The 12,071-nt window shown below is 53.8% G+C and overlaps 1 protein-coding gene across 2 annotated transcripts in view; it reads left to right on the top strand.

Annotated features, from left to right (window-relative positions):
• The window catches only part of PTK7 (protein tyrosine kinase 7 (inactive)), a 60,067-nt gene that overhangs the window by 35,879 nt on the left and 12,117 nt on the right, over window positions 1-12,071 (top strand). For both annotated transcript variants that reach the window (XM_060111614.1, XM_060111615.1), the window contains exons 2-14: window positions 565-852; window positions 1,226-1,328; window positions 1,692-1,882; window positions 1,978-2,128; window positions 3,099-3,247; window positions 3,497-3,763; window positions 7,340-7,473; window positions 7,630-7,765; window positions 7,877-7,996; window positions 9,524-9,673; window positions 9,791-9,941; window positions 10,039-10,166; window positions 11,507-11,710. In XM_060111614.1, coding sequence (XP_059967597.1) covers window positions 565-852; window positions 1,226-1,328; window positions 1,692-1,882; window positions 1,978-2,128; window positions 3,099-3,247; window positions 3,497-3,763; window positions 7,340-7,473; window positions 7,630-7,765; window positions 7,877-7,996; window positions 9,524-9,673; window positions 9,791-9,941; window positions 10,039-10,166; window positions 11,507-11,710 — 2,172 coding nt within the window. The remainder of the gene's footprint in view (window positions 1-564; window positions 853-1,225; window positions 1,329-1,691; window positions 1,883-1,977; window positions 2,129-3,098; window positions 3,248-3,496; window positions 3,764-7,339; window positions 7,474-7,629; window positions 7,766-7,876; window positions 7,997-9,523; window positions 9,674-9,790; window positions 9,942-10,038; window positions 10,167-11,506; window positions 11,711-12,071) is intronic.

Below are 12,071 nucleotides of genomic sequence, written 5' to 3'. Positions count from 1 at the left end.
GCCTCCCTGACCTGTGGCCTCCTCTGATGCTGGACCCTCAGCGGGTACGTGAGTGCCAGTAATCCTTCCAAGAAGCTCTTTGGATCATGATTTAACTTTGCTTAGTGTCCTGCATTCTGAAGATGGTGGGAGGGTTGCTTGCTAATGTTCCCCGCTCCTTGGTCTAGCATTTCCTATGATCTGGTCCCGCAGCTCCAAGGCCCTCTTCCTCTAGGGAGTGTCCCATGTGGCATTAATCCCCTCCTTCCCCTAGCCCTTGGGGCTCCCTCCCTCTTCGGTGTTCTAGAGGCACCGACTGCCCACATCATTCATTTGGCACGAGCTTTGCCTTATCCTGTGTCCGCCTCCAGATTAGCGTCCTGGAGGGTACTGCATCTTTGAATCCTGCGGAGTGCCCAGCAGAGTGTAAACGTTCCTCAATGGACACTTGGCAACTGTGGTCTCATGATCCTTCTCACTTGCACTTATTGGACGTCTCCTGTGCACAGGACAGTGGGTGACCTGTGTTAGCACAGTGGCTGCAGCTCCCCCTGACCCTGCCTCTCCCGTGTTCCCCATCTGCAGGTGCCCAGGCAACCATTGTCTTCATCAAGGAGCCATCCTCCCAGGATGCGCTGCAGGGGCGCCGGGCGCTGCTCCGCTGTGAGGTCGAGGCCTCAGGCCCAGTGCACGTGTACTGGCTGCTGGATGGGGCCCCTGTCCAGGACACCGAGCGGCGCTTCGCCCAGGGCAGCAGCCTGAGCTTTGCAGCTGTGGACCGGCTGCAGGACTCGGGAGCCTTCCAGTGCGTGGCTCGGGATGATGCCACCGGAGAGGAGGCTCGCAGTGCCAATGCCTCCTTCAACATCAAATGTGAGAGCCGGGGGCTGTGCCCGCCCCCTCCCTCTAGACCCTCAACTCCTGAGCCCTGTGGGACTCCTCCTCTGCCTCAGCTTCTTCCATTTCCAGTTGAGTGGGGCAGGGAGAATGCAATTGGGGTCAGCTCTCTGCTTGTGTGGATAAGAGGAAGTTAAAAAGTTTTAATTTTTTCAGAATTTATTTTTTCTCCCCTTCAAGTCTTGAACCCATTGATCTGCCGGATACTTTTGCAAATGGCAGGAGCAGTGAGGCAGTGTGCCCCGGTGTCTCGTGGCTCCAGAGCCTCCAGGTTCCATCGTTTCCTGCTTGTCCTCCTTCTCCTCTGCTTCCTCACCCTTGCTCTGCCCCGCCCCTCACTCTGCTCCAGGGATTGAGTCCGGTCCCGTGGTCCTGAAGCATCCAGCCTCGGAAGCCGAGATCCAGCCACAGACCCAGGTCATGTTGCGTTGTCACATTGATGGGCACCCTCGGTAAGGAGACGTTGAGGGTGGGGAGGGAAAGGGTTCTTCTGGCCTGGCAGAGCTGTCTCCCCAAACTGTGGACTCTGCCACTGCCCCTGCCCCATGCTGCTCCCCACTGGGCCCTGGTCACCAGAGAAGGGGCAGCATTGTGCTGTGGAGCGATGCTGGATTCTGGGAGCTGGGAAATCTAGAATCTCAGCCAGATTCTGCCCCTGAATTGTGTGCCTTTGTGCAAGTCAGGGTCCCTCTCCAGGCCTCAGTTTCCCCATTTGTAAACTGAGGGGTCTAGCCTTGACCCTCTGATTCTGGCCCTCCCTACCGGCCACCTGAGAACCCCCTGCCCCCCTGCTGCTGACCCCCTCGACCCCTCAGGCCCACCTACCAGTGGTTCCAAGATGGGAGTGCCCTGTCTGATGGTCAGAGCAACCACACGGTCAGCAGTAAGGAGAAGAACCTGACCCTCCGGCCAGCCGGCCCTGAGCACAGTGGCATCTACTCCTGCTGTGCCCACAATGCCTTTGGCCAGGCCTGCAGCAGCCAGAACTTCACCTTGAGCATTGCTGGTGAGCCTGGGGCGGGGATGGAGAAGGTGAGTTGGGGATGGGGGAGGGGCCTCCCCACCTTGCCTGCTCATGTGTCTGTGCCTCCCTCACCCCAGATGAGAGCTTTGCCAGGGTGGTACTGGCTCCCCAGGACGTGGTAGTGGCGAGGAATGAGGAGGCCATGTTCCACTGTCAGTTCTCAGCCCACCCACCCCCAAGCCTGCAGTGGGTCTTTGAGGATGAGACTCCCATCACTAACCGAAGCCGGTAAGGCATCTGGCAGCAGCTTTCCAGTATGGTGATAAAAGTTGTGTATGGTTCTCTAAAGGGGAATGAAGTTCTTATCACAGATATCATAGATCTATACATGTATTACTTCGACTTTCCAGCAGATGGCAGTAGAATGTCTTCCTGTTACAAAATGAGTCCAACAAAGGGAAGGGTCTCCAGGAAGGGCATCTTTTTCCAGTTTCCACAGACACACTGTGTGAGCCAGCGGTGGCCTGCTACTTTCTCCCCTCCGCTTCTGCCCACGTGGGTCTTCTGGGATGGGGGCGTAGAGACCCAAGGATGGAGGGACACAGGGGACCTGGGGGATCACAGTCTGCACAGGAAGGTCCCGGAGGGCAAGGGTACGTTACTTACACACATGCACGCACATGCACATTTTTTGGAAGAAGCAAACATTACCAGAAGGTGCTGGGAGGTGTCAGGCCCTCTATAGGGACTTCTGTCCTCATCCAGGCCCTATGAGAGCAGAGACCACACCACCTGTGTGGTGCCAGGTGTGGCCATGGGCCTTTGGAGGTGTGGCTCCCTAGGCTGTGGGCTGGGATCCCGCCTGCCTGCAGCCCTGAGGACATCATCAGTAGTCCATCTGGTGCATCTGAGGGACTTCTGGTGCTGGAGCTGGTGCTTTACCAGCAGGCGTATCTTGACTCAGCGGGAAGATGGCCCCTCTGTCTCCACATTGATGGCTTGCTGCCTCCCACTTGCACTGCTGCTCGTCTGGCTGCCCCAAAGCTGCGTCTCTTGTAATTAGAACACACACCTCCACATACACACGAACAAGCGCACGCACACACCAGAGTGGCGTGTTGGCTTCCTTCTCTCTGCCCTGTTCCTGGTTGATTCCTTCCTGCATATCTGACCTGTGCAGGATGGGGTTCCACTGGCTGCCCTCCAGAAGGAGGCCTGTGGGCCACTCCTTTCAAAGAGCAATCTCTCCCCTCCACAGCCCCCCGCACGTCCGCAGAGCCACTGTGTTTGCCAACGGGTCCCTGCTGCTGACCCAGGTCCGGCCGCGCAATGCAGGGGTCTACCGCTGCGTAGGCCAGGGCCAGAGGGGCCCTCCTGTCATCCTGGAGGCCACTCTCCACCTGGCAGGTGGGTCCCTGGGTCTGGGGTGCCGAGGTGGGAGCCGCCTTCAACGTTGTGGGCTTGTAGAGATTTAAGCTCCTGTTTCCACTCAGAGCAGCTTGGAGGGCAGAGGGAGGAAGAGGATGCTGGGGTTGGAAGAGGAAATGCTGAAGGTCATGGGGAGGGCTCGTGCTGGAAAGGGCAAGGCTTGCTGCGGGAGAACATCAGGTACCCTGGGCCCCACAGTAACCAGGCTGTCTGCTCCCATCCCTGCAGAGATTGAAGATATGCCACCATTTGAGCCACGGGTGTTCACGGCTGGCAGCGAGGAGCGTGTGGCCTGCCCGCCCCCCCAGGGTCTGCCGGAGCCCAGTGTGTGGTGGGAGCACGCGGGAGCCCGTCTGCCTGCCCATGGCAGAGTCTACCAGCAGGGCCATGAGCTGGTGTTTGCCAGCACTGCCGAGAGCGATGCTGGTGTCTATACCTGCCATGCGGCCAACCTGGCTGGTTGGCGGAGACAGGATGTCAACATCACCGTGGCCAGTGAGCACCTTTGCCCTGAAGGGCGAGGCGAGGAGGGGAGCCCAGGTCCCAGGAGGTCTTGGGCTCTGGGTGTGATGGATAGAGGCTTCCCTGGTGCTCACCTGAGGCCCCACCTCAGCTCTGAGCCCTGCCGGCTTGGGAACCAGTCAGCCGCTGGGAGGTGATATTGGAGTGGACAGTGGCGAGCCAGGCACAGAGGTTGTGGTGCCAGAAAAGTGGTCCTCTGGCTGCAGAGGACAAAGCAACGGAGTGGGAGTCTTGAGACCCAGGTCCCACTCTGTCCCCAGTGCATGGAATGACCATGGGTAGAAAGTCACCTGCCTTGCCAGGGGTCAGTTTCCTCATCCATAAAATAGGGCTTAATAACTCACTACCTTCCCTACTAGATGGCCAGAAAGATCAGTGAAGTAGATAAAAAAGATTTTTCCTTTTCTTTTTGGGGAAGGTGATGTGTCAGAGTTATAGGTAGGAATTATTTTATTTGTTGTTATACTTTCCAGATTTCTACAGTGAACATATGACTTGTGAAATAAATGATAAAGACCTATATACCCTTGCTACAGGCATATATACCCTTGCTACAGGCATGGTACTTATTTACACCATGCCTGTGTCAAACGTTTGTGATAATTTTAAAGGATATTCGAGACAAATTCATACACACACACATACCATTTTGCAACCTGCTGCTTCCATTTACCTCTACATCTTTCCAAGTAGGTAAATTGCAAAAATTCAAAAAGATTTCAAACATGAAAAGAGCTTTGTACACTTGTAAGTTGTGATGGTATTATTCCCATTAAGTTACTAAAACCCAGGAGACATGCGCTTTCGTGCTCAGGTACCTGGTTCAGGTGGGAAGCTGCAGCACCCAGGTAACATGCGCTCAGGACACTTCCACAGCGACATGCAGACAAATGCAAGCAGCCATGATCAGCCTTTCTCCAGTCGGGGTCTGTTGTTCATCTGTTTCATTGGGGATGCTTTTATTTTGTAATTTTGCATTTTATTTATTTATTTATTTATATTTATTTATTTTTGGCTGCATTGGATCTTTGTTACTTCGTTACCGTTTGCGGGCTTTCTCTAGCTGCAGAGAGCAGGGGCTGCTCTTCATTGTGGTGTGCAGGCTTCTCATTGTGGTGACTTCTCTTGTTGCAGAGCACGGTCTCTAGGCATGCGGGCTTCAGTAGTGTGGCACGTGGGCTCAGTGGTTGTGGCTCATGGTCTTAGTTGTTCCGCAGCATGTGGGATCTTCCTGGACCAGGATCGAACCCATGTCCCCTGCATTGGCAGGTGGATTCTTAACCACTGAGCCACCAGGGAAGTCCCGGGGAGGCTTTTTAAAATGCAGAATCTGGGACCACACTCCACATCTCCTGCCCCCAGCCTCTCTGGGGGTGGGCCCGGACAAAGAGTGTGCAGCACATGCTCCAAGTGAGGCATATGCGTGCTGGAGGTGGGAGTGCTGGCTTTGATCAGTCTTCTGACAGACACTAACAGTGCCCTGTGCCTGCACTGCTCCCTGAGAAGAAGACCTGTGGAGTAAGAGTGCGTGATGCACGCAGGGCTGGACTGGTGCGAAGGGGTAGTGGGTACAGTTCGGAGGAGGGAGGACTCCATCCCTGCATTCCATCAACAGATTTATCGAGTGCCTTCTTTGTGCTAGGCGCTGCTCCCAGCACTGGGAATGCAGCAATGAACAAAGCAGACAAAAATCCTTCCCCTTGTGGAGTTTGTAGTCTAATAGGAGCAACAAAGCAAGCAAGGAAAACAATTGAATGAACAAATATATGATTTTAGGTGGCAGCAGAGCCATGAAGAAAAATAAAATAGGGTAAGTGACAGAGAGATGGCATGAGGGCCAGGGGGAGTTTAGAGAAGACTTCTTTAGAAGATGGTATTTGAGCTGATGCTTAAATTAAAGAGGGAACCACGTGGACGGGCCCTGAGCAAGAAATGGGCTTGTAAATTGAAGGGACAGCAGTAGCCTGTGTGGCTTGTGTTGAATAAGTGATGGTGAGTGTGGTTGAGGTTGTCTGAGAGGCAGAGATTAGATCATATGAAGCTTTGTCAGAACATGGTAAGGACTTTGGTTTGTAATACAGGTGTACCAGTTATCTACTGCTGTGTAACAAACCAGTCCAAAACTTGAAACAACAGCCACTGATTTGCTCAATGATTGATTCTGTGGGTATGGTTCAGCCCCATGTGCTGTTGGCGGCAGCTGATACGTCAGCTGGTGGCTGGCTGTTCCCTGATGTCCTCCCTCAGGTGCCTCGCTCAGTCTGGCAGTTGAGGGACGATATTGACCAGGGTGCCTTGGTTCCCTTCCACACAGCCACTCCAACAGACTAGCTCAGGCTTCTCACGTGGAGGCTGGGTTCCAAGAGTGCAAAAGTGGATGCTACAAGCCTTCTCAAGGCATTAGTTTAGACATTGTCCACTATATTCTATTGGACAGGGCAAGTCACAGGCCACCCAGATTCCAGGCAGTAGAGAAATAGACCCTGTCTCTTGATGGAAAAGTGGCAACGCCACATTACAAAGGGAAGCGAGAGATGGGAGGACTGTTTAAAGCCATCTTTGCAGAATCTGCCCCACCAAGTCAGAGGATGAAAAGTCCTTGCAGGGATTGAATGTGAAAGTGACATTTTCAAAAGGTGACTGGCTATTCTGAGAAGACTAGACTGTTAGGGGCAAGAGTCCAAACAGGAAACCAGTTAATAGATGACTGTAATCACCTAGGGGAGGTGTTTAAGGGGCTTGAACAGAGGTGGTAGCAGTGGAGGTGGGAGGTGGTGAAATTTAGGATACATTTTAGAGCTGAGGTAGATGAGGTTTGTATAGAATGAATGTGATGGCGGGGGGGCGGTGCGTAGAGAGAGAAGTCAACTAAGTTTTTGGCTTATACAATTGGCTGGATAGTGGTGTTGTTTACTGAGATAGAGAAAACTGTGATGAGCAGGTTTGGGGAGAAACTGAGCATTCTCTTTTGCACGTATAAAGCCTGAAGTGCCTATTAGATATCCAATTGGAAATGCCGGTAGGATTTGCAGGTCTGAAGTTCACTGGGGGGAGGTCAGGAGCCAGGCTGTGTATTTGGGACTCATCCACTTCGATAGTACTGAAGGCCGTGGACTGGATGAGATCATTCAAGGGATGAGCATGGCTAAAACAGAACAGAGATTCAGGGACCGAGCCTTGGAATGTTATGGTGTAATAAAGAAAGCAAGGATTTTGGAGTCATGCAGACCAGAGTTTTCAATCCTCTCTCTATCATGGATTAATAAATCACCATTACTTCTTTGAACCTCTGTTGTCTTATCTATAAAATGGGTATAAAAATAAATACCTTGGGGGTATATTGTGATCATTAACTAGGATAATATTCAAAAGGTGCCGGCACATGGGCCTGCACTAAGGGGTAATGGCTGCAGTTATCACCGGAGCAGACAAGGGTTTCTAAACTCAGGGCCGGGGTCGGGGGGGAGGGTATTAGAATTTCTTGGGATTGGATCTGTTGGTTTTGCAGATGTGTTGGTCAACCTTCTGTTTCCTCCCTGTCCCTCTAAGCTGTGCCCACGTGGCTGGAGAAGCCCCAAGACAGCCAGCTGGAGGAGGGCAAGCCAGGCTATTTGCATTGCCTGACCCAGGCCACACCCAAACCCACAGTCTCCTGGTACAGAAACCAGATGCTCATCTCTGAGGTGAGAGCGGGGATTACTGCTGGTGGGGGACGGGGACACGGAGTCCTCTGTGCTCACCTCCAAGGCCCGCTTCCCCCCACCCTGAGACTGCCCCCAGGGAGATGATGGTGGGGGGCAGGCTGAGACTCGCTCTCAGGCACATCTCCTGTGCTGCAGGACTCGCGGTTCGAGGTCTTCAAGAACGGGACCTTGCGCATCAACAGCGTGGAGGTGTACGACGGGACGTGGTACCGCTGCGTGAGCAGCACCCCCGCTGGCAGCATCGAGGCCCAGGCCCGCGTCCAAGTGCTGGGTGAGCTGGCGCCTGGCCTCCTGGGCAGGAGAGGACCAGGGAGGGAGCAGCAGGGTCCAGAACCTTCAGGCCTGCCACCTCAAGTCCTCCCCTTTTCTGCTACTGAAACAGAAAAGCTCAAGTTCACACCACCGCCCCGGCCGCAGCAGTGCATGGAGTTCGACAAGGAGGCCACGGTTCCCTGCTCAGCCACAGGCCGAGAGAAGCCCACTATTAAGTGGGTCCGGGCAGGTCGGTACTGTGTGAGCATGGGGTGGGGGCCAGCACGCAGTCCACTGGTCAGATGTATGCCTGTCTGAGGACCAGCTGAGTGCCCGAAACTTTGGGATAGACAAGAAATGTAGGGGCCGATTTATGGTCCAGTTAGAAAAAAAAGCCAGACGCAAAAGAGGTCAGGTTACAGCATTAGACAACATATAAGACGACTCAAGGCAACAAATGATTGGATTGGTCCAGACAGGGCCGTAAAGTCCTTCTTTCCCCCTTTTCAAAATAGTCATCCTTTCCAATGTAAAAGTCATCCTTTAGAAAATTTTGGCAGAAAATAATGCATAATCCCACTATCAGTCATCTCTGGGTGTGTACCTTTTTCTGTGTACGTCTTTTTGTTTTTACATAGCAGTTTTACTGTACATATAATTTTCACTTACTATACTTCCATGAGTAAGTCATGCTTACTATAGAAATGGAAGACGCAGATAACTGTATGTAATTTTATCTTTTTTTACTTAACATTATCAAGCATTTCCCTGTGGTTTTGTACATAAACATTGGTTTTGATGATTGCAATAATATTCCAATGATTGGATTCACTGTAATTTACTTAAATATCCCCTAAATGTTGGACATTTGGGTTGTTAACCACCCTCCCTTCCTCCCTCCCTTTCTCTGTCTCTCTCTCTGTCTTTTTATTGCTGCAATAAACATCTTGAGGCAGAGTTTTTTCTGGACTTGGGTTTATTTCCTTTGGGAAAGATTCCCAGAAATGGAATAATTATGTATAAAAGGGTATGCACATTTTTACAACCCTTGATGCGAATGGCCAAATATATATATATATATATATATATATATATATATATTTTTTTTTTTTTTTTTTGCGGTACGCGGGCCTCTCACTGTTGTGGCCTCTCCCGTTGCGGAGCACAGGCTCTGGACGCGCAGGCTCAGCAGCCGTGGCTCACGGGCCCAGCCGCTCCACGGCATGTGGGATCTTCCCGGACAGGGGCACGAACCCGTGTCCCCTGCATCGGCAGGCGGACTCTCAACCACTGCGCCACCAGGGAAGCCCCGAATTGTTTTTTAAAAAGGTTTTTACATTCCCATTAACAGTGAGAGAGAGTGGGGTTGTAGACTCTGAGCAGCAAGTGGGCTGTCTCTGCTCAGGTGTCTGGGGGAGCTCTCTGTGGGGGGGTGGGACTCAGAATGGGTGGGACGATGGCAAAGAGCAGGAATGGGTTCTAGGAGTGGAGAGTGACAGGCAGTGAGGGTGAGAGCAAGGCAGATTCCAAGCCCAACCAGAAGTCCAGTTGGGTGGAAGTGGAACGTTATACAGGGCAGTAGAAGGATGTGAGACTGAAAAATTAGAAAAGGATTAAGTAATAGGGACTCCCAATGTCTGGCTCAGGCGTTTGGATCTTGTCTGTGAATAGCCAGGAGCGGTGGCGTGTTTTTCAGTAGAGGTGAGTGACTGAGGGCATTGCTGTCCACTCATGGGACTCTGGTCCATCCCATCATTCCCCACTGTTGCCCCTATAGATGGGAGCAGCCTTCCAGAGTGGGTGACAGACAACGCCGGGACCTTGCACTTCTCCAGGGTGACCCGCAATGACGCTGGCAACTACACTTGCATCGCCTCCAATGGGCTGCAGGGCCAGATCCGTGCCCACGTCCAGCTCACCGTGGCAGGTGCGGCCGTGCAGGGGGCTGGGGCTGGGGCTGGCGGACCCTGTGGGGCAGCTGCCTGCACCCCACCAGCCCCTTTGCTCAGTGCTCCCTGCCCGTCACCGGGCTCTTCCCATCCAGTGTTCATCACCTTCAAGGTGGAGCCGGAGCGCACGACCGTGTACCAGGGCCACACGGCCCTGCTGCGGTGCGAGGCCCAGGGGGACCCCAAGCCACTCATTCAGTGGAAGGGCAAAGACCGTATCCTGGACCCCACCAAGCTGGGACCCAGGTAGGCTATCTCCTTCCCACCCCTACCCTGCCTCTCCTGCAGCCCAGTCTCCCTGGAGCTGGCCTGGTGGGCAACGCTGTGACTTCTCTCCTGGCAGGATGCACATCTTCCAGAACGGCTCCCTGGTGATCCACGATGTTGCCCCCGAGGACTCGGGCCGCTACACCTGCATTGCGGGCAACAGCTGCAACATCAAACACACAGAGGCCCCCCTCTACGTCGTGGGTATGGGACCCGGAGGGGTGTCCTGCACAGGAAGTGGGGGCACCTCACTTCTTTCTCATCCTTGTACTCATCGGCCCCTGTACACAGAAGGCACGAAACCATTTTTGCGGTGCGTGCGGGCATTCAGCTGTGTCCCCTCCACCAGGCCACCTCACCGTCAGTCTCAGGCTCCTTTCCTGGACCTGGGCTCTCCCTTAAACATTCCACAGCTAGTGGGTATGTGCCTATTCTGGGGAAGTCAGGGGGATGGTGCCCTTGTCCTAAAATGCTTCCTCCCAGGTCTCCCTACAGGTCCCTGGGTGGGCGGGCAGGGGATCAGGCCAGGACGCAGCAGCACGAGTTTCCTTTACCCTGGAGGCCCAGAGAGGATGATGTGTCAAGTGAAACACCCAGACTAGGGTCAGGGACTTGGGGTTTGGGTATGGCCTCTCTTGCTAACCACCTCTGTGCCCTTGCAGGTGTTATTTCCTCCCCAGGGGCTTTTTTCTCTGTCTGTAAGGTGGGAGTGGTTTAAATGAGAGGTTTCAAACTTTTTTTGGTTTAGCAGCAGAATTGGTTTTCTAGACAAAGTTTTATGTGGAACTTTAAATGGGTAAGGTGAAGTGACAGCCTCCTTGGTTGAAGCCACTGGGTGTGTGTGAGAGTTGGGGGATCCTGCATGGCCTCCCCCCTGGGCCTCTCTCCCTTCTGGCACCTCTTTCTCAATGGGACCCGAGGCCACTGAAAGCCCCTAGACTAGAAGATCCCTTCTGCAAATACGTTTCTCTTTTTTTTTATTTTTTATTTTTTGGCCGTGCCGCACATGAAAGATCTTAGTTCCCTGACCAGGGATTGAACCCATGCCCCCTGCAGTGGAAGCGCAGAGCCCTAACCACTGGACCGCCAGGGAAGTCCCTACCAATACATTTCTTGAAGAACCACTCTGTGCTGGGTGATGGCTGGGATTCTAAACCAAAAGTTCCCAGATGCAGGCTCTTCAGAGCCTGACTCATGATGTCAAGTGACTAAGGAAGCTTGTTAACAAACAGTGTGGGTTTGTGGTGGGGCCGACAGGTGTGCTTCTTAGGTGTGTCCCCGGCCTTGTGTCCTGATGCAGAGCCAGCTTGGGAATCACTGGCCTCAACTCCTGCAGAGCTCCCTCTGGCTTTGGTGGGGCCCTGAGGACCTGGCCCTTGTTGACGCCATTGCTGGTGGTGACCCTCCCTGGGTCGCTCTGGCTTGGTCAGGTCAGGTGTCTGGGAGGTTGTCTTCTTATGTGTGCAGTAGGGAGCGGCCAGTAGAGAAGTAGGGCTGGGCTTGCTTCAGCGGCCCCTGCTCACAGCTATCTGTATGTCTTTCAGACAAGCCGATGCTGGAGGAGTCGGAGGGCCTGGGCAGCCCTCCACCTTACAAGATGATCCAGACTATCGGGCTGTCGGTGGGCGCCGCCGTGGCTTACATCATTGCCGTGCTGGGCCTCATGTTCTACTGCAAGAAGCGCTGCAAGGCCAAGCGGCTTCAGAAGCAGCCGGAGGGCGAGGAGCCAGAGATGGAGTGCCTCAACGGTGAGGGGCCCTGGAGGAGGGAGGCCCAGGAAGAGGGAGGCAGTGCTGTGTGCAGGTGCTGAGCGCCCTCCCGTGGCCACGGAGGACAGCGCTGTGGCGCTGGAGGGAACAGCTGGAGCCAGAGCAGAGCCGCTCTGCCCCCCTCCCCCTCCCCCCCCCCCCCACCCCGCCGCCCCCCCTGCCCCAATCCCAGCTGGAAGCCTGGAGTTGGCCGATTCCCTGGGCTTGGCTTCTGCGCAACCTGGCTTACATCTTGCTCATTGGAGCCTTTTGGGCCAGCCTCCTATGTTTCCCTGCCTTCTCCCTGCAGTTTGAAACCACAGACATAATTTAAGTATATGTGTTCATGTTTCTTTGTACA

Source organism: Mesoplodon densirostris, chromosome 10, assembly GCF_025265405.1.
Source record: "Mesoplodon densirostris isolate mMesDen1 chromosome 10, mMesDen1 primary haplotype, whole genome shotgun sequence".
Taxonomy (NCBI): Eukaryota; Metazoa; Chordata; class Mammalia; order Artiodactyla; family Ziphiidae; genus Mesoplodon; species Mesoplodon densirostris.
The sequence above is the reverse complement of the archived record's forward strand: the minus strand, read 5'-3'. Positions and strand labels throughout refer to the sequence as shown.